This window comes from Misgurnus anguillicaudatus, chromosome 4, assembly GCF_027580225.2.
Source record: "Misgurnus anguillicaudatus chromosome 4, ASM2758022v2, whole genome shotgun sequence".
Lineage (NCBI taxonomy): Eukaryota > Metazoa > Chordata > Actinopteri > Cypriniformes > Cobitidae > Misgurnus > Misgurnus anguillicaudatus.
In genome coordinates, this window is record NC_073340.2 from 36,540,421 (window position 1) to 36,562,223 (window position 21,803).

A 21,803-nucleotide genomic window follows, 5' to 3' on the forward strand; every position below is an offset into this window, starting at 1 on the left:
TAAAAAACGTCGTTAGCCTATTAATTTAGACAGAATTAAAGTCCTCAGTAATTAATGTATTTCGAAGTAATGTAAACTATGTTACTATTATATGTCAGAAAAACCATCAAATACATATTAAAGTACATAGCATAAGTAACACTTTAAGGAAACACAGTGAGAATGAGTTAAAATCGAGACATTTTTTTCACATTCATAAATGTGACTAACGTTACCAAATTTACTTTTCCGTTTTTTTAAGTCTGTTTCCTCATATTTGATTTCTTACCCGAAATATGGAGACTTTTATTTTGAAAGTGGTTCGCGGCCATCTTGTAATTTGTTTGTGTCTTGTTTTCGCTGCGTTCACTTTGATGTTTGGATATTATTGTAAATTTTGCATTGAACCGGTCGGATCTTTATATTATATCCATCACATTTCTGTCCGTCAGGATGATCCCGACTGAAGATGCGTCCGCGAGAAAGCGGAAGATCGAAGAGAAACTCAAGCAGGTGATTTAAAGATTAAAGTATAAGAGACGACGAAAAATCAGAAGAAATCCCGTGATCACTATGCGGATGTCATTCATCTGGCATATAGTAGATTGATGCACTATTAAACTTTTGTAGATAATCTGTTAGTCTCTTTAACTGAGTTTAAATGTCACATTATTACAATGTAGATAAAGATCTGTGAGATTAAATCACAGGCCTCAGATCGGTGTCATGAACACAAACACGCCCTAAGTTATACGCTTTGAGTTGATGCACACAATGGTATCCAGGAAAATGAGGAGGACAATTATAACAATACCACATTTTTATTAATAACTGACACTGACAGTTTACTAGTACTAGTACTGTTTATCTACCGTACATCCTTTGTTATAATAAACATAATAGCTGATACATAGATAAACATGAGTGATTGCACAATGATTATTTGTTTACATTTTACAATAAGGTTCTGCAACATAACATTTAAGTTTCATTTATGGATACTTTTATTAAAAATGCAAATATTTTATATAGTGCATATATTATGCCAATTTTTACCAGATTTAAGTCTAATGTGTGCTCAAAATACCTCACAGATTTGTTATATCATGTCCAAAAATTTCTTTATTTGGGTTGGAGCAAAACAAGTGCTGCTTTTTTTTCATGTGTGTCCCTTTAAATGCAAATGAGCTCCTCACTTCCTTTATCAACAGACAGTGACCGCTTTAGGTTAAAATAGATCCGATTCCTGTGAATACAGTCTAGTATCTTTATTCACATTAGCACTACAATGTGCTACCAAACATATTTAGAAAATATTTTGGTTAAAATTAACCAATAAGGCTTTATCAGTGTGATGTCACATTAACAAGAGAATCAAAACAGCATGTCTAATGAGACTGCTTTGGTTTAATGGGGATTAAAAAGAAAGAGAGGGTGCATTTTTTCATTGTAGGGTGGTTGTGTATGTCCATTGCATAATATTTACCCTTTAACTAAGTTTATGCAAACTAAAGTAGTTAACTAATGTTAGCAAATAGAACCTTATTATAAAGTGTTATCATTACTTTTCTGTCCACTTGAGTGATTAAAAAATAATAATTCTATTGTCTGATCTACAGGAACAGGACACACTGTCATTTATTCGCGAAAGTCTGGAGAAAAGTGATCAGTTGACTAATGGAATGGTGAGAGATATTATGCTTCATGTCAATTGACTGTAAATCTTTTTTTTTAATTTTGCGATAATTTTTGCTATGCCATTAAACCCTGAAACATGTCATTGGAAAATTGAAACCATCATTATTAAAACTTTATAAGATGATTATACAATACAGATTTAGGGGTTACAGGAATAGTTTACTATAATTGAAAAATGAAAATGCTTTTGTTTGTAATCGGGTGTGCCTCATAAGTCTTGAATAGTGAAGCCGCTGGGCTGGCTCTTTGATCGCCCCCTGGTGTCTGGCTGCAGTACAAGTCATAAACCCCACCCTCTCCATTCAAACGAAGGGGACTCTGCTCTAAATAAAAAAAATATTTACACTTTCAAAAAAAAGTTTCCGAAAATGGTTTTGGTCCTTTCAGGTAGTTGATGTCACACTGATATATGTTCAAGTGTTCATTTTTGTGATAAGTTTAATTTTAGCTAGTAATTTGATGCTATAGAAACGGGGCGTGTCGTTATGATTAGCGTGGTTGAATTGGGTGTGCGAGCGTTTGGGTGGAAGTTTGATACCGCTGCTCCGCCTCTGGCTCCACTGTGCATGCCTTGGCTCCAAACTGACGTTTTTACGTTACGTTTGTAACCCTCATTAATCTATGTTAATCTCATGTTAAAGGATCACTCCACTTTCATAAAACAAAACCACTGATCATTTTCTCACCCCCATGCCATCCAAGATTTTTATGTCTTTCTTTCTTCAGTTGAGAAGAAATACGTTTTTGAGGAAAACATTTTCAGGATTTTTCCCCATATAGTGGACTTTAGTGGACCTCAACCGTTTACCGTTTCAACGCACCTTCAAAGGACTCTAAATGATCCCAACTGAGACATGTGGGTCTTATCTTGCAAAACCATCCTCATTTTTTTATTAAAAAAAAACGTTTAAACCGCAACTTCTCATCTCGCACTAGCCGTGTGATGCGCCCTTACATATTATGTAATCACGCCGAAAGGTCATGCATGACATATTCGAAACTACAGCTCGTGTGGAGAAAGAGGAGCGTTCAGACTTTATTTTTTGTAGAATTATATTTATGAATGTATTTGGGTCAGTTTATTGTTTAAATAATCCACAAGTGTGCGTTTCACATATGTAACACATGTAATATACTTTCCACATAATTAAGTAATACGTAAGTTTACGCTGGCGCATCACACGGCTAGTGCAAAATGAGAAGTTGTTATGCATCGGTTGGGATCGCTCTGAAACTGTAAACTATCGAGGTCCACTATATGGAGAAAAATCTGGAAATGTTTTCCTTAAAAAAAACTTAATTTCTTCTCGACTGAACAAAGAAAGACATAAACATCTTGGATGAGATGGGGGTGAGTAAATTATCAGGATTTTTGTTTTATGAAAGTGGAGTAATCTTTTAAGCAGAACCTCTGTATTCCATAAGAAATGTGAATGGTGTCAACGTCAAGAGTTTGAATCCTGATTCCTGTTCCCATCTCTTGTCATCTCTTCACTATCCTATCAAATAAAAGCTGTAAAGGGCACGCTTAAAAAAAGATTGATTAATACTGCTGACCTTATATATTAACAGTGGTTTACTCTAACAAAGAATGATGAGTAAATAAACAAATGTTTCAGACGGATGTTTGGGTTTCTTGAATGGTGTCGATTCTGTCTTCATTTGAGAGCCGTTTAATGCAGCTGGAAAACTCCATCATACCGGTTCATAAACAAACAGAGAACCTGCAGAGATTACAGGAGAACGTTGATAAAACTCTCTCTTGTATGGATCATGTCATCAGTTATTACCACGTCGCCAAAGATACAGACAAGATCATCCGTGAGGGGTGAGTGACAACCTGCCTCATAACTGTTAAAAGGATCTATTTGACCGATGCTCAAGTTACCGTAAACATTGATTAAAAATATAATTGTAAATCCTATGTGTTACTGTTTCAGCCCGGCGGGTCGTCTGGATGAATATCTGGCCTGCATTGCAAAGATCCAAAAAGCTGTGGAGTACTTCCAGGACAACAATCCCGACAGCCCAGAACTCAACACAGTTGTACGTTTCTCATAAATCTTTCTCATGAATTTTTTCCTCAAGTGTCCAGTAGTTCTCTATAGTAGTGGCTGTTGTCTTGCAGAAAGCTCGATTTGAGAAAGGGAAGGAGCTGCTGGAGGCGGAGTTTCGCAGCCTGTTGACACGCTACAGTAAGCCCGTGCCGCCCGTTCTGATCCTGGATGCGATTGGAGGAGATGAGGACATGGAGGTGCAGGAAGACGTTACGTTGGAGCATCTCCCCGAGGCTGTTCTTCAAGACATCATCTGCATCTCAGCCTGGCTGGTGGAGTATGGACGCAACCAAGGTGCACACACACACAGTTTCCCTTAAAAGATGAACTGATTATTTACTCAGCACCATGTCATCCAAGCATATGCATAAGTCTTTATATTTAAGTGTTTCTTTGTGTGTTTCTCTGCAGATTTTATGAACGTGTACTTTCAGGTTCGGTCCAGTCAGCTGGATCGGTCCATAAAGGGTTTAAAGGAACACTTCCGTAAGAACAGCGCCTCCTCTGCCATCCATTCCCCCGCCGTACAGGCCAAACGCAAGGAGACGCCCACCAAAAAAGCCCCAAAAAGACCAGGTCAGTGACCTTTAATCCTTTGCCTCACCACATCTTTGGGTTCTTCGCGGGCCTGATGACATCACTCATGAGTTCATTTCCTGTTGAGAGTTCGCCCTCTCCTCCAGTGTGTGTCCTTACTAACCATCCCCTCTCCTCTCTTCTCTCCTGTATCTCGCCCGTGTTTGATGATGTCAGTCTACATCCCAGGTAAAGAGTCAGTCGTTGACGTGTCAATCGCTTGCTTCCGGTGTTAGGGGTGCAGCTACTGTACTTATTCAAGCACTCGCAGCAAACACTTACATTAAAACTAGTTTAGTGATGCACTGAGAACATGACAAATGTTTCATCACAGACTTTAATAATACATTTAATTTATAGATTTGTGATCCTGTCTGTGAAATCCAGTTTACTGATTCAATATTACTTATTCAGATCTTACTCATTCAATATTAAATATCAGGGTTATATGTTCACAGATATTCTGTTTATTTATGATATTTATGGAGAAAATAGTAAATCATAAAAAATGGACTTTAGCTGGCAGGGTTTATAGATCATGCTGATCATTTGGATCATGGACGTTTTTAAATAATGGGCATTGCCTGATAATGATTTTGACTAGGTTGTTATTTTTTTAATTATCTGCATTATATCAGCCATCCTTGACTAAATAACAACACCATGGGGCGTTTTACGGACAGGATTTAGATTAATCCAGGACTAGGCCTTAGTTATATTTGGACATTTTAGTAGTTTTTCCAAACAACCTTGCAAATGACACTGATATGTTAAAACATGCATTTAAGTCTGGGACTAGGATAAACCCTGTCTGGGAAACCGCCTCCATTTTAATCAACCACTAAGACACACACATACTTATAAACATACAATGACTGCATAGTAAGAATACATTGCATTGCATATAAATAGAGAGCTCATATGTAAAGCGGTGGTTTATTTACCTGTCTGGTAGTGTTGTGAGTCGCTGTTTTGCGCAGGCCTACAGTTGTGTTACTGTATTGTTTGTGTGTTTCTGGGGGCTTCATGTGGTCTAGTGGCAGTATGAAATGATGCTGTTTGTTCTTCTCTAACTCACACACTGCAATCTCTTAAGCTGTTGAATGTTAAAATGATCACAGAGATGTCACTGCATGCTTTGTCTTCTGCTTCCACACGGAGGCGCTGTGTCTGTTCTGCCATCATTAACACACTCATATAGACTCTGTGTTGTGTTAACTCTCACATCAGCTCCTGAAATTAATGTTTGATGCTGTTAAAGGGACAGTAAGTAGGGTTTTAAGTGTTTCATTAGTCAAAATCAGTGTCTTTATTCATGAATATGTCCTCATTGGTGTCAAATGACCTCTGCCAGTGATCTGACTTTTCTTTGTAAGCTTAGAATTTCTTCTCTTTACTTACATTGAACGGGTAAGTTCAAGGATAAACTATAATATTGATAAACTATAATAGCAGAGAGGGACAAAATGCACTAGCCTACCAATGCGTTTTACTTCAGAACCCGTGAACCAGCTGAAACGGAGAAGGAGATCAGTGATTACATAACGGCTACCGTAGTTGCAACACGCATTTGGAAAAGCGAAGCGCTAGAGAGCACTATTCCTTTGAATGCAAAATACAATTTTACCACTAGATGGAGGTAAATCCTACTTATTGTCCCTTTAAATATGACATCTGCTGCTTATTAAGCTCTTATTAAAGGGGTCATATGACTTTATGAATTTATGGGATGCTGTTAAATAAGAGAGTTTGTACAGTAAAAATGTTACATTAACATTTGTTTGAAAATAAGTAGGGATGCACTGATATGGAAATTTTGGTCGATACCGATAACCGATTACTCTTTATATTTGGGGGCTGATAACCGATATATATAGGCCGATAAATATTCATATTATTTTCACAATAAAAAACTCCCAGACCGCGGACATCTTGTATTTGTGCTTGACTAGCATACTCTTCTTAAGCCCGCAACACGTCTCATCTTCGTGCTATGTCACAGAAAGCACCAATCAAAACTTCACATGATCAGCAATGAGCAAGTGAAGTGGTTCAACAAACCAAAATAATCCATCATTTATCGGCTTTCATTTATCGGCCTAATTTTGCTATCAGACCGATAACCGATAATATTAAAAATAAGCAGTTATCGGCCGATATATCGTGCATCCCTAAAAATAAGCAAAATTGTTGTAAAGTTGGCCTATCCATTCCTAGTGAGGTAATATAATGAAACCACAGTGGTTCAGTGGGTAGCAACGTTTCATCACTATTGGCGCTTTTCCATTGCATGGTGCCCCACGGTTTGGTTTGGTTTGGGTCGGGTCGGCTTACTTTTGGGAGCTTTTCCATTGGGATCACTTCGTAGTACCCGATACTTTTTTTCGTACCACCTCGGTTGGGGTTCCAAGCGACCCGAGCTGATACCAAACGTGACGCGTAAACACTGTTGATCACTGATTGGTCTGAGAGAATCGTCATCGGCGTCATCCTATTATGTAAAAATATTAGCTTTAGCTCACTGCTAGCGTGCGCTGTCTCGAGCAAACATGTTGTCATCTGTGCTCTGCTGTAAGTTTCCAAACACCCTTTAAGCGACGAAAAACATCCACAGGTTGTGAATCAGGAACACATAAAAGTTTTGCAGTTTGTGGCGGCACATTCGCGACGTGCACGTCAGTATTATTTATGCTTAAATGCAACTTCATTGAGGCTCAGCTGAGCGCCGTCGACTGACGCCACGGGTGTTTGAACAGAAACTGTCATGTGAGACAGAGGTAACGTTAGTGATAAACGCGATGTGCAAACATCTATTTGTGGTGGCCAATTTTAATATTGTGGCGGACTGAGAAATAAATAAATGTATGGGAATGTACAAGGACAATCTCACTTGTATGATGTCACAGCCTTATGCAGCGCAAATATAACGACACGCCTATAATCCCTCCCACTGCGAAGTGATACTAAACTCAATGGAAAAGCTAACCACAAAAAGTGAGGTGAGCTGACCCGACCCAAACTAAACTAAACCGTGGGGTACTATGCAATGGAAAAGCGCCATATGAGAAGGTCCCTGGTTTGAGGCTTGGCCGGGTTTATGGATTTGGTTTTTCTGTGTGAAGTTTGCATGTGTCCTCCCATAGTCCAAAGACATGCAGGTTAGGTGAACTGGAGATGCCAAATTGTCCTTCCACAGCTTATGAATGGAGAAACTGGTTCCCATTATGAATATACCAATGAGAGTAAAATGTGGTTAAGTCTGTTTAAACTATTTTTGATTTTGCGTGACCTCTCCTGCTCTGAATTTTCCATTGCTTAACATTACAAACCAGTAGCTGAAGGTTATTAAGACCTGATACACTTCAGCCAGTGACTGCTTAAACATTATAAATAGCCCAAACACATTATTTTGTGTATTTGGTGTAATGCAATGTGTTTTCATGTGGTTTACTCATTATTTTCCACTTACCGTACATTGTTGTAGCTCCTCTATGCTCCACCTTTCTGAAACGCGTTGATTTCTACAAAGCTCATCGATCTGAGAAAGCGTGCTGTGCTCCGATTGGCCAGCTATCCAGTGCATTGTGATTGGCCGAATACCTCAAGCATGTGGTGGAAATGTGACTCTCTTTACCAAATTTGGAAGATGAGCTCCCGCATTACTGTCTTTGGTATCGTCTTTACTACCTTATCAAGCCGAGCCCTAATCTGATCCAGAAAATGCAGATGACCAATCTGATCGATCAACTTTACCAGCGCGGCTTGAGCAGAACATAACAGGATACTAAAAAATTAAAGCCATCTCTGCATTTGTGATCGTAGAAACAACAAACAACAAGCGCTACTCTACACTGCACATGATTTGCATCATGGTTTAGTCATTCTTTAAATATAAAAACATCGACTACTTATAGGCTGTGAGTCAGAAGCGAGAGGAATTGTTCATTGTAGTCCAAGAAAAGATTTAAGTTGGAGACGATAACTTGTGTCATCGTAGACTTGAAGATTTGTAACTTTGCGTATCATTAACATGTACTGTTAGGAAATGTAAAGTTATGAAAAGCAAAATAAGGGCTCTTTAATGAATCTGTATCGTTGTAATGCAGGTTTACAAAATCCAAAGCAAACCAGGTTATATGACCCTTTTAAAATCAACATTTCTTACATACATAACTGTTTAATTCACATTTCACTTGCATTATGATTAGCAGACTACTAGTCTTCATATGTATGTCCATGACTGATGTATTTGAACAGCTAGTAATGTTATTTACTGTGTTAACATCACTGTTAATGTCAGGATTAACTGCTTGTATTTGTGTCTGAAATGTTCTTGCTGTGTTAAAAGCATTGTGATGTTGTGATGTGCACTGCTAGTGTATTGTGTGTGTGTGTATAAATGTGTGTGTTTGTTTGTGCGTGGTGGCCGTGCGATGGTGTTGGGCTTTAGTCTCAGGTGGTTCTGGTTTTCTCCGTGGTTCTGTGCTGTCGGGTGAACAGGGTTTTAGACGTCTTCCCTCTTTTCTCTATCTGATGATCTCTTCATCTGTTTCTGAAATACCTTCCTCTGTCCCTCTCTCTTTCTCTCTTTTTGGGTGTTGATGGGTGCAGGCACGATCCGTAAGGCTCAGAATCTGCTCAAACAATACTCTCAGCATGGCCTGGATGGAAAAAAGGGTTCTAACCTCACTCCCCTGGAAGGTAACACACGCTGTCTTTCTGCTTCTTCACAACCTTTGGGTTTCCCGTTGGCTGTGTTTATGAACTGTTTCAAGAAAACGAAACCGAAGCTTGTGAGTCACAACAGTTTTGTCCTCAGCTGGGCCGAACCAAACAGAGGTTTAGATGAACTTGATTTAACTAAATTATCAGTGTTGTATAAAGACCTTACATAGTTATTACGTTAAAATTAGCGTTTTTATCTACATACACCGCAGGTCTCTTTACATGGAAGTCACCATCATGTTTCTACAGTAGCCCTAAATGTACAAACTGCTTTGCGGAGTGCGCTTCGTCCTTACGTTGTCTCAGACGACAACATGTTTGTCCTTTTGTGGCCACCATATGCGTTTTGAAATTGAGGGGTGAATTGTTGGTTGCGTTCCCATTACCCTTTAAATTGCGCAAACTGAAATAACAATTGAAAATGCGCCCAATGGAAACAACAATTTTGCATAAACTCTCATATATCGCAAAAAAGTTTCAAAAATTCACGGTGCCGTATGAAGTCGAACACACCAGTCAGCATGTTTTTTTTTATGACTTAACGCGAGACAACAAAATTACAGTTTACGCCCCATTCAGACAGCCAGCGACCAGCAGTAGCAGAGCAACGCGATCTCATTCATTTTAATGAAAACCGGGTGACTTCCGGCGGCACTAGCGAAAGTGACCGTTGGCGACCGTATGGGCGTGTCCAGCGACGCAAGAAAGTTAAGAAAAGTTTAACTTTATGCAAATGTCGAGCGAATTTTGGGAGCGACTACCAATGAGAACGAAGCAGTGGAGTTCACGCGTGGATGGTACTCATTTGTTTATGACAAGCAGATTTAGATACGCCTCATTGAAAGAGATGGGCGACACGCAGCAATAACATCGCTGGCTGTCTGAATGCGGCTTTAGTCGCATAACATCAGTTAATGGAAACGCCATCATTTTGCAAACGTTTTTTGTCGACTTTTACAAAATAACATTAGTTTTTAATGGGAACGCAACTATTAACAGCTAATCAAAATCTGTTTTAATTTATTGAGATTGTTTATTTAAAATGTGAAGCGATATGATTGTTTCAAACGATAACCTTTTGTTATAGTTTTCTTTATATTTTCTGTTCCCAGTGTAAACAAATTTGTGTACGCCTTGGTGCTGTCATGTCATGTGACAACCTAAACCCATCTCTCAGTGCAATCTCTATAATAGGAGGTTATGTTATATGGTTTAGAGCAAAATGAAATGTGTCAGTGCATGATGGGTGTAGTCATGGCAACTGTTCTGAGATCAAACTGTTGTGACATCACTTTTTCCCATAAGTCTTTGCTTCGCTGGGTTCAACGCACTTTAAACACCACTAACATCACACACAAGTGGCTGAAACACACACATTCAGCCATAACACTGTCTGTGTAAATGTGTGTGTGTATGTGAGGCCTTTCTTTGCTTTGTTGGTGGGGGCGAGCTTTTAAAACACTCCCTCTGTAATCTGGGGAGAGTGACCCGAGTCATGTCACTATATCCTAAACAATTAGGTTTCGATCATGACCTGCGTGGGGTTAAGCACCTGTCTGATGACAAGCATGTGACGGCTGCAGGTAAGTCTCACCTAAAAGATTTATTACCAGTTACTCGGTTATTTTAAACTGAATTCGACAACCCGAAGTAGATTTAATGTCTGGTTTAAATAATTTTCTGCAAAACATAAGAACATGAACATAAATGTTTAAAGGGTCAAAAAAAATGTAGCTTTACATTTAAGATTTTTATTAAAAGATGAAAACTATTAACTAGAAAACTGCAAAAGTTAACTAGTGAAGGTCTTCAAATCCAGAGTTTCTAAATCACATGAAAATTAAATTTTAGTCTCTAATTTTTTCATTATTACTATAACACAGTCCCTCCAGAAAAACGCGATTATGCAATCGCATGATTTAACGCATAATCAGCCAAAGTCCGCATATTTATGCAGGGGCCGTATTTTTTCAAAAATGCCGCATTTTTGCAGCATAAATTGCAGATTTCCATGCGCAAAATATGCCCAGCGGGGCTTGCGTGATTCCATAACCCCCCCATTTTCGTAGCAAAAATCACATATCTTAGCAGAAAGTTGAAAAACGTTATGAAGTGACGTGATTGTGATGTGAACATCACTGAAAACCTGCAAGAGCTGCAAACAGTTTTTGCAAGTTCCCGCCGTTTTTTGCAAGTTCCCGCCATTTTTTTGCAAGTTCCCGCCGTTTTTTTGCAAGTTCACGCCATTTTTGCAAATTCCCACCGTTTTTTGCAAGTTCCCGCCGTTTTTTGCAAGTTCCCGCCGTTTTTTGCAAGTTCCCGCCGTTTTTGCAAGTTCCCGCCGTTTTTTTGCAAGTTCACGCCATTTTTGCAAGTTCCCACAATTTCATTGCATACATTTTTATAAATATCCCGCATATTCAATCGCATTTTTTAAGAAAATGTGCCGCAAGATCAAGGAATTTTGCCTGGAACAATCACAAAAAAAACTGTGTTTTTCTGGAAGGATTGATAACAGCAATACAATAGTTCTCTCTTTAAGGAAACATATATTAATAAATGAACTTTATGTCTTATGTTGAGATCTGACAGCTGTGTGTGTTTATGTGTGTGTATTAGGGAAAGATGATGTGCTGGACATTGAGATTGATTCATACATCCACTGCATCAGTGCTTTTGTGAAACTGGCTCAAAGCGAGTACGTCTTACTGACTGAGATCATTCCAGAACATCATCAGAAGAAAACCTTTGACTCACTCATACAGGTCAGTGTTGCGTTTTTTTCTGCATGTTTTATGTATATATTAAATCCCACCATTTGACAATTTTACTTCATGTATTTAAAGGAAAACACCACAGTTTTTCAATATTTTACTATGTTCTTACCTCAACTTAGACTAAGTAATACATACCTATCTTTTTCAATGCGTGCACTTTTAATCTTTGTACAGCTCTTTTTGAATGTGTTAGCATTTAGCCTAGCCTCATTCATTCCAATGGCTCCAAACAAAATTCATGGCTTCTAAATTCATCCCTGTTTGGATCCTAAGGAATGAATGGGGCTAGGCTAAATGCTAACACATTCACAACACGCTGTACAAAGATTAAGTGCACACATTGAAAAAAGATATATATATATCTGAGGGTCTTGTATCACACTGAAGGGGCTTATTTTCCCGATAACTACCGGCTGCCTCTACATTATCCCGCTTATTACACGGCTACTTGTCACATAAGAAAAAAAACGGACATGAATATGAATTTGAAACATTTTATTGGCATATTTGTTTTAAATTAACATTTTTATCCTTCCGCGAAACTTTGCACAGATGCATAAAATGATCGTAATACCTTATTAAGATCCTCTGCTTCATACTTGTCTGTCTCCATTTTTTTCTCTTTTAGCCAGTCTTTGAGAAGTTTTAATGCCCATTCTGTATTTTTTGTGTGTTGGCTTCGTAGCTGTCATGCTCTATTTTGTCAAGTTCAGTCTCAGTAAGCTCTCTGGGTCTTATCGTTGTTCGTTCTTCTATCCACTGTTTAAATGTTTTGTTTTTTCCGTACATGTTAAAATGAATGTCAAAATTTTCCATTTTTAATTGTGGTTGTCCAGTGTTTGTCACAAGATGGCGCCAAACAGTAATCTTTATTGGTCTTTATTGGCGCGGAGCGATTTAAATCGTACAAGTAGTACCAGCTATGCGTTATTACTTTGGAGCGGTTATTATTTGAAAAGAACGAACCTGCAAATGTCTCAACTGACCAATCAGAATCAAGCATTCCAGAGAGCCGTGTAATATATATATTTGGTCCCAGATTAGGTTTGAGCCTCAGTGTCAGATCGGTGGATAATTGAAAGGGGTAATCAAAGGTTTGCTATTGCTGCTCAGTGACAATTAAAATTTTGGGGGAGGAGACTTAATCAACAGAGAATTGCATTGGACAAAAAAAGTGCTAGATGATGTTGTCAGTATTGTCATTCATTTCCTAGAAGTTTATAACTGAAGTCAACTTGTTACCTTGTAGAAGTACACAGACAAACTGAGAATACAAAGCTAAAAGACGTTGACTAAAAGCCTCAAAGGTTTTAATGCTAAAATGTGTGTCGTATGGTTGCAGGAGGCGTTGGATAATTTGATGTTGGAAGGCGATAACATCGTGTCAGCTGCACGCAGAGCCATCATGAGACACGATTATTCTGCTGTTCTCACTATATTTCCCATCCTGCGACATCTCAAACAAACCAAACCAGACTTTGATGCCACACTGCAGGTAAAAGACAAGGATTCTAACTTGTATTATTTTACTGTAATATGGTTGGAGTTAACACTGTTCTGCAGTAATGACTGTTGTTTTATTTGATGTGTTGTAATACAGGGAACCGCTGCCAGCACTAAGAACAAACTCCCGGCTCTCATCACTTCTATGGAGACCATCGGAGCCAAAGCGCTCGAGGAGTTTGCTGACAGCATTAAGGTACAACATGCATGGCTTCTAACCTAAAGGGTCCTGGGTTTGAACAATACATTATATATTAGAAGAAATAATTAATGAATATCTGAGGTACTATCACGTGCTGACAATATGAGGATGATTGTGGGATGATGTATGTTACATAATGAGATGTTTTGTCCCAACAGAATGATCCAGATAAAGAATACAACATGCCGAAAGATGGCACCGTACATGAGCTCACAAGCAATGTAAGATCACTCATTTATACCTTATATAAATACTACATGATTTGCTTGTGGAATTGAAGAAATTGTGTCTTTGTATTGCAAATAATTTATTATTAAATTGTCAAGTATCCATGGGAAAATATTTGTGTGTGGCACGTAGGGAATGGACGATTACCGGTTTCACGATTAACCATGATAAAATGTCCTGATGGTTAGTATTATCGTTTAAAATTGAATTATCATTACACCTGTGTTTGATTACCGTGATTTTTAAAACTCGCAGTAAATACTGTCCAGCCAGAATTAGTTTGACGCAGGCGTGCACATGCAACAGTTTTTTTTGCACAAGAAGGCATTTAAGGGATAATGTATTGTATTCATTTACGTAAAACATATTAGACAGATTTATTTATTTTTTTTTACCACAGAAATAATTTCAGGGACATGAAATATTAAATTGTGATTTTTAAAAATAAAACTTGTTCAATTGTTTTCAGTGTGTGTATCAACTCATTTTGAACATCTCATTTGAAGAAAACCATGATAATATTGATTACTGTGATAACTTTGGTCACTATAATCATGATATGAAATTTTCGTACTGTCCCATCCCTAGTGGCACGTTTAAAGGGGATATTTCATAAGACTTTTTTTAAGATGTCAAATAAATCGTTGGTGTCCCCAGAGTACATATGTGAAGTTTTGCTTAAAGCTTAAAATACCTCACAGATAAATTATTATAAGATGTTAAAAATGCCACTTTGTAGGCGTGAGCAAAAATGTGCTGTTTTGGGGTGTGTCCTTTAAAATGCAAATGAGTTGAATTCTGCAGTAAATGGCAGTGCTGTGGTTGGATAGTGCAGATTAAGGGGCGTTATTATCCCCTTTTGACATCACAAGGGGAGCCATATTTCAATTAGCTATTGATTAGAATAAACTGTGTGAGTTTTGTTTTCCAGGCAATCCTCTTCCTACAACAGCTGCTGGATTTCCAGGAGACGGCCGGAGCGATGCTGGCATCACAGGGTAAAAAACACATTACACCTGTAATTTATACCAACATTTCTGACTTCTGTAAACTAGCATTCTTACCTAATCACAAATCAACAATAAACAAAAATGACTGTTGTTAATGTTTGTATGGATCTTGCATGTCATAGTTTATGTCTGTAGACGTGTTGAAGATTTTTATCACATTAATGTTTATAACGCAACCATCCTCCTCTGCTCATCTGCTGTCTGTCGTGAAGCCGCCTTCTTTGGTTTTTCTAAAGCTGCATAAAGCAACTTTTATCATTTCTGTGCTTTTTTTCTTAAGCCTCTTTCTCATGTAGAGATGCTAAATCATCTCGGTCTTAAACTGCAATTTACTGCAAAAGGGATGAGATTTGTTTTGTTTTTACATGAGACCTTTACAACAAAGTAAAAGTAAAAGAGAGCCCTGTTACCCATGCACATTAAAACCTGATTTGAGTCATTTTTGTTATTGTAACTGTATGTCATATTTTTTTTCCTTTGCCTTTATTTTACAACCCTCTGATTTAACCCTTCGTGTATGATGAGTGCATGTCACCTGTAATAGCCCCGCCCACTTGTTCATACATAAACCCCGCCCACTCGATCTCTCAAGCCGGCTTGCCATTTGATGTTAAGCTCTTCACTAACAAAACTATTTTAACTTCTTGCCCTTTGCTTCTTTCTCTCTTCTGCTTTGCTTCTGTCCCGTAGTTCTCGGGGACACTTACAATATTCCTTTAGACCCCCGAGGTAAGCGTCTGTGCTGATGGATAGAGTTGATGATCCTCTGTATTTAAAGACAGTTAGTTTTGATGAAATACAGACGATCGTTCAGCTACTATGTTTTATAAGCGATATGTATAGTAGAGGGAAATCTTTGCATGGGCATGTGATGTGTTTTTAATAAACTTTTTGTTGTTTCTTGTTTGTAGAGAGCAGCTCATCTGCCAGCAGCTACAGTTCAGAGTTCAGCCGAAGACTTTTGAGCACATATATCTGTAAGACACACAGCAGAAATACTTTATAAACAATAAAGTCACATTTTAGTCCAGAATGACTCTTTGAATGCATTTGATATAATTATCAGCGTCCTCGTGTGTTTAGTTGTGCACATGTTGTGTTTATGAAATACATTGTCAGTGCTGTAATAGATAGACAGTTTTGTACATAACTTGTTTAACATTAATATGCGTGTTGTTTTTGTAGATAAAGTCCTCGGTAACCTTCAGCTAAATTTGTCAAATAAAGCGAAAGTCTATGAAGATCCAGCGCTGCGAGCCATTTTCCTTCATAACAACTACAATTACATCCTGAAGTCCCTGGAGAAGTGAGTCTTTACTACAAATTCAATCCTCAATTCCCACTTTTTGGGGTTTTAAATCCATTATAAATGCCATTATTAAGCTCGGACCATCCATTTAAAATAAGTTTTGATTGTGTTCATCTGAAAAAGATAATTTTACACATCGAGGTTGAGTAAATCATAAGGTAATTTTCATTTTTTGGTAAACTATCCCTTTAAGATGGCATTTTTATGAGGCTTATGGGATAAAAAATATAATTAGCTTGATATTAAATCATTAAATGTCTGTAAAAATGACCTCACTAATAGTGAATCAAACATTTGCGCGTGTGTGTGTTGTACAGGTCTGAGTTGATTCAGTTAGTTGCTGTAACTCATAAGCGGGTGGAGAGTTCATATCGTGAACTTATTGAACAGGAGATACAGAATTACCAGCGCAGGTAAATCCACCTCCACACATCTGCTCACAGACACATCAACCATTAAACCTGAAGTCATATTATAACCTTTATTCACCTACAGCTGGTTTAAGGTCACAGAGAATCTGACAGAGCGAAATATACCAGCATTCCTACCTGGAACCAAGGTAAAAAAAACACAACACACACAACTACACTGAACTATGGGGCTGTTTACACTTGTTATTAAGATGTGTTTTCATCGATCGGATCACAAGTGGACGAGAGAGACACATTACGTTTACACCTGGTATTTAAATCCGTCTCTTTTGTCCACTTTCGACCGCTTCTGTGCTGAATACTATGAGGGGGTGGTCTGTGAGACGGTGGGCGAGTCTCTCTGCTGTCATTCAAACCCGAGCGGGAGTAATTATGAGTTTATATGGACGCAAACTAATATTATGTCGGAGTGCACTGCTTGTTTAGCAAGTAAACATGCTGCACAGTGTTTTGTACATGAGTATGTAAGAGCTTTCTTTGAATTTTCAGCGCAATTGATGAAATAGGATCGCGCAACTTTCACACGCTTTCAAAACTAAACTACAGAGATCAGCCGGTTTAGTTTTATCAATGAAAGGCTAAAAATAGCGCTGTTCAGCGTATGTTCACAGCAGAAGTCAAAAAAGACGTAAAACTTGTGTTTAATACCTCAGATTAGATAAATGGGCGGAGAGAAGGCGTGTGGCTGTTCGAATACATTTAACCACATGTGCGTTCCGCAACTCCAAAGCGATCCGATCGAAAGTGGTTTCGACTACCTCTGGATGTGGTTGAAAGTGGTGGAAAGTGGACGAGCTCAAAACGTTTTGAACCCCGTTTACACCTGGCATTAACGTCGTCCACTTGTGATCCGATCGACGAAAACACATGTTAATGCCAAGTGTAAACAGCCTCTATGCTAAAGATCTTTTCGGTTTCATATTATTTCTTTCTTTCTCTGAACCTCTTACATTTTCCAATGTGTCCATGATGCCCCCAGATCCCCTTCTGAAGACCCTTGTTGTTATAAATGTTGTTTGGTTGATGTCATTTTTGTATTTCATTTAAAAGCTCAAAGACAAGGAACGCCAGATCATCAAGGACAAATTTAAGGTACAATAGATATATGTTGTCAGTCACATTGAGTTACATTCAATTAGTACAATGATTAACAAATGACACACTTTATAAGTTGGTTTCTGAATATGTTTTGTGTGTCTCAGGGCTTTAATGACGGTTTGGAGGAACTGTGTAAGATTCAAAAGGGCTGGGCGGTTCCTGATAAAGATCAACGTGATGCTATCAGACACGCTCAGAAGAGAGCCGTATCAGACGCTTATAAAGCCTTTCTACAGCGGTGAGACAAACACCTATACATACACATACACTATTCACACACAATCTCCAAAAACACTAGCATGCGATTTCATTAAAAAACAGCAAGCAATAGCTGTCATTTCACAGTCTAGGTTTACTATAGACCTGATATAGTCCGGCTATAAGTAACCCACTATAGCAAAATAGACTTGAATTTGGTTATATGGCTTTTATGCCAACACAACCTGTGAAATGTCATACTGCCACTCGAAACTTTCTGAATCATTACAAATGTCCTTGTGTTTGTTTTTATAGATGTGCAAACATATCGTTCACTAAAAATCCAGAGAAATATCACCGATACAGCCCGGAGCAGGTGGAGGTCATGATTGACAGGCTCTTTGACACCTCAGCGTAGGCCACACCCACACAATTAACATATTTCTTTGGGCAACAAACCTTTTCTCTCTCTCTCTCCACTTCATAATACACTACCCAGCTTGTATGTTTCTGTTTGTATAAACAAAATTATTTATGTATATCTTTTTGATGATTTAACTGCAATAAATAGAGAATTCTCTGTATATCAAGTTTTCTGTCATTTTTGTGTGCCAGGCTAAAAGTCTGATGTGTAGTTGATATTCTTGTACTTTGTGAGTCAGGCTCACATTGAAGTAACACTGAAATGTGATTCAGCAAATATGATGGCAGTAAATCAGATTTCGTAATAAATGATGTGAGTTTTTCTTAGAATGATGACTTTTTTTAGGAAGGAACTGAATGATGTTTGGATGAATGTAGTCAGTTCCTCTCGATTTCAAAGAGTTATTATATCAGTGTAACCATACATGCAGTTTAACAAATAAGGGTCAAGTCATTGTTCATGAACAAGAAATCATATGTCTCAATATTATCTGATGTTAACTATATGACCACAGATTTGATACAGTAATAAAGATCATGAATGAACAAGGATGCACTTTTTTCTATTTTAAAAGTATGAAGTTATGAGGGTACATTTGATTGCAAGAGATTGGACAGAATTCCTCCAGACATTTACACCATAACTTTGGTTTACAAATTGCATTGACATTATGATACAAAGCCTGTGCAAATAACAAAATTAGTAAAGTTATGTCAACAAACTGTAAAACTTTCAGATCTCAAACATTCATTCACTTTTATTAGATAAAAACAATATTTCCAAAAGAGCAATTTCAATCCAGTTCACATTTACTAAAGTCTAAAATCTATAGAAATCATTTGAATGAGTTTATGACAAAAAGGTCAACCAATTTACATTTAATGACTTATGCAATAAACAAAAAAAAATAATGCTGGGTCAAATATGGGTTATATATATCCCTATTAACATCAAAATATGACTTTCATCAATTTGTAAATAAACCCACTCGTCTGACAAAAACATCACAGACAGCAATAGATTTAGCTTTCTCAAATAAGCCGGAAAGAGTTTTAAAAACATACAATCTGGTGTGTGGCTTATCAGATCACAACATGATATTAATCTCCAGAAAACTTTCAAAAAAAAACATTTAAATGAACATAAATATGACCAATAGACAACTCAGTTAATAATTCCCCGCAAGGATCTTGTTAAATTTGAGAATGAGTTAGCAAATACTACTTGGGATGAAGTCTCACAACATAATCAAGTGAATATGTGTTGTGATATATTTACTTCTATAATGGGTAACATTTTAAATAAATTCTTAAAACAATGTAGAAGGCCACAAAGAAAGATACAGCTTCCATGGGTAAGTACGAAAGTTAATTAAAAAAAAGAGATTTTGCCCTAAAAACCTATCTTAAAACTAGATATGACACAGATCTTATGTTATTTAAAGGTCTACGAAATCAAGTAATAAAAGATTGCGCAATTTAAAAGCAAATTATTATATGACAATTCTGACTGAAGCTAAAGGAAATTCTAAAGAAATATGGAGACAAATAAACCGTTTAATTAAACCTAATGCAAATATAAATAATTCATATGAATTAAAATATGAAGGAAAAAACATATCAGACCCTGTTCAAGTTGCTAATGTTTTTAATCATTTTTTTATTAAATCTGTTCAAGATCTTGCTTCAAATTTTTTGGATGGTGAGCCCAGTAGTAGCAACTTAAACATATTGTCATCAGTAAATGACAATTCTTTTAAAATTAGAGAAGTGGATCAGGCAGTGGTATTGAAAGCTATTTCAGATCTGAATACCAATTCATCTAAAGACAACTACAACATAGATGCAATTTTCCTCAAAAAATATGCACAAATTATTATTCAGCCATTGACCCACATTATAAATGTTTCTATAAAAACTGGAATACTGGAAAAAGGCACTGGTTAAACCCATCTTTAAGTGCAGGAATACCACAGACGTTAGTAACTATCGACCAATAAGTCTAGTTCCGGTACTGTCAAAAATACTAGAAAAAATTGTTTCAGAACAGCTAACTCAATATCTAGAAATGCATCAGTATATACACCCCAAACAGTATGGTTTCAGGCAGAACCATTCTACTGAATCAGCCATCTGTGCATTACTGGAAAATATTGTGCAGCCGCTTGATAAAGGAAACATCGTGGGTGTGGTATTCCTGGACTTAAAGAGGGCATTCAATACAGTAAATCATGGGCATCTTATTTCAAAACTGTCATCTTATAACATGTCACATCAGGCACTTTCATGGTTCGAGTCTTACTTACAGGGCCGAGAACAATGTGTAGATATTGATCATGTAAAATCTGCCCCATGTAAAATTAAGACCGGAGTCCCTCAGGGAACCATACTGGGGCCTGTTCTCTTCAGCCTGTACGTGAACGAGCTGCCTGAAGTGTGTCCTGAAATTGGCCTTCAAATGTATGCCGATGACACTGTGGTTTATGTGTCTGGCAAAAACCCTGTTGTTATCGGTAGTACACTAACTAGAAGTCTTGAGAAAGTGTCTAATTGGCTGAATAAATCCTGCTTAACACTTAATCTGAGGAAAACTAAATCTATGTGTTTCTCTATAACAAGAACGCGTACAATAAATGACCATAACATTAAAATGAATGGTGAACTCATTGATCAGGTAGAACAAGAAAAATACTTAGGAGTGATTTTAGATTCTCAGTTAAATTTTAAAAGTCATATTAAAAACATCTCAAGAAAAATGAAAGCCAGTATGAACTGTTTTAGAATGATTAGGAGCTGTCTAACATTAGAATGTGCTCATGTTTTTTTTGAACACTATGATTCTGTCCCACCGGTCGTACTGCACCACTGTTTGGACCCAGACTAGCCAAACTACCCTAAAGCCTATTGAGAGGCTTTATAACCGTGCTCTAAAAATTTTAGTCAAAAAGCCTATTCGATTTCATCATTGTTATATTTTAAATGAATATAAAATTTTAAACTTTGCTAATTTTGTTAATCGCAGATATATAATGTTGTTTTTTAAATGTTTGATTGGACTTGCACCGGAGCCACTTTGTCAATTTGTTAACAGGCTGGACCCATCCAGATCAACAAGAGCAGTTACATGTGGAAACTGTAAAGTTTAAAACATCTTTTGCTCAAAATGTTTTCTCTGTGAAAGGAGCCAGTCTGTGGAACTGGCTTCATACAAATATAAAGACTCTAACTAAATTGTCAACCTTTAAAAAAATAACAAAAGTCTGGCTCATACAGCAGCAGCAGTGTGATCATGTCTTATGAGATGTATAGTGTGTGAGGTGTGCATCTGTTAGAGTTAAATTATTACATTTATTTTTACTGGTTTTAACTGGTTTTTGGACATTCTATTGTATTTGCTGTTTTTTGTTCTTATGTTTTATTCTCTTATTATCTGAACTGTTGAAAAGCCCTTCTAGGGACAGGTGTTGCGAATTAGCCATGGCTATAAACACTGTGATAAAGGCATCGGATTGTTCTTGTTGTAATAATCTATGTTTTTTGTATCTGTACCCCAAATAAATAATGCTGGGTTGTTGGTACCCAACTATAA

At 37.3% G+C, this 21,803-nt stretch overlaps 1 protein-coding gene across 13 annotated transcripts; it reads left to right on the forward strand.

The window, feature by feature from the left end:
* Positions 1 to 303: 303 nt before the first annotated feature.
* Positions 304 to 18,375, forward strand: exoc7 (exocyst complex component 7). Of its 13 annotated transcripts, XM_073867221.1 has the most exons (22): positions 304 to 492; positions 1,599 to 1,659; positions 3,316 to 3,505; positions 3,618 to 3,723; positions 3,806 to 4,028; positions 4,146 to 4,310; positions 4,488 to 4,499; positions 8,922 to 9,011; positions 10,556 to 10,618; positions 11,655 to 11,800; positions 13,155 to 13,307; positions 13,413 to 13,511; positions 13,676 to 13,738; positions 14,677 to 14,743; positions 15,446 to 15,484; positions 15,667 to 15,732; positions 15,941 to 16,061; positions 16,382 to 16,477; positions 16,560 to 16,623; positions 17,546 to 17,587; positions 17,698 to 17,831; positions 18,107 to 18,375. In XM_073867221.1, the coding sequence occupies exons 1-22, from the start codon at positions 433 to 435 to the stop codon at positions 18,207 to 18,209; spliced, it is 2,163 nt and encodes a 720-aa protein (XP_073723322.1). In that variant the 5' UTR covers positions 304 to 432; the 3' UTR covers positions 18,210 to 18,375. The 13 variants fall into 13 exon arrangements, with proteins under 13 accessions (XP_073723322.1, XP_073723326.1, XP_073723323.1 ...); XM_073867225.1 differs by lacking the exon at positions 10,556 to 10,618; XM_073867222.1 differs by lacking the exon at positions 4,488 to 4,499.
* The last annotated feature ends 3,428 nt before the right edge of the window (positions 18,376 to 21,803 follow it).

Coding starts and splice junctions, on each gene's coding strand:
- exoc7 (XM_073867221.1), top strand. CDS start 433: ATGATCCCGACTGAAGATGCGTCCGCGAGAAAGCGGAAGATCGAAGAG. Junction 1,660..3,315: donor AAGTGATCAGTTGACTAATG/GAATGGTGAGAG, acceptor TTTGGGTTTCTT/GAATGGTGTCGATTCTGTCT. Junction 13,739..14,676: donor TACATGAGCTCACAAGCAAT/GTAAGATCACTC, acceptor TTTGTTTTCCAG/GCAATCCTCTTCCTACAACA.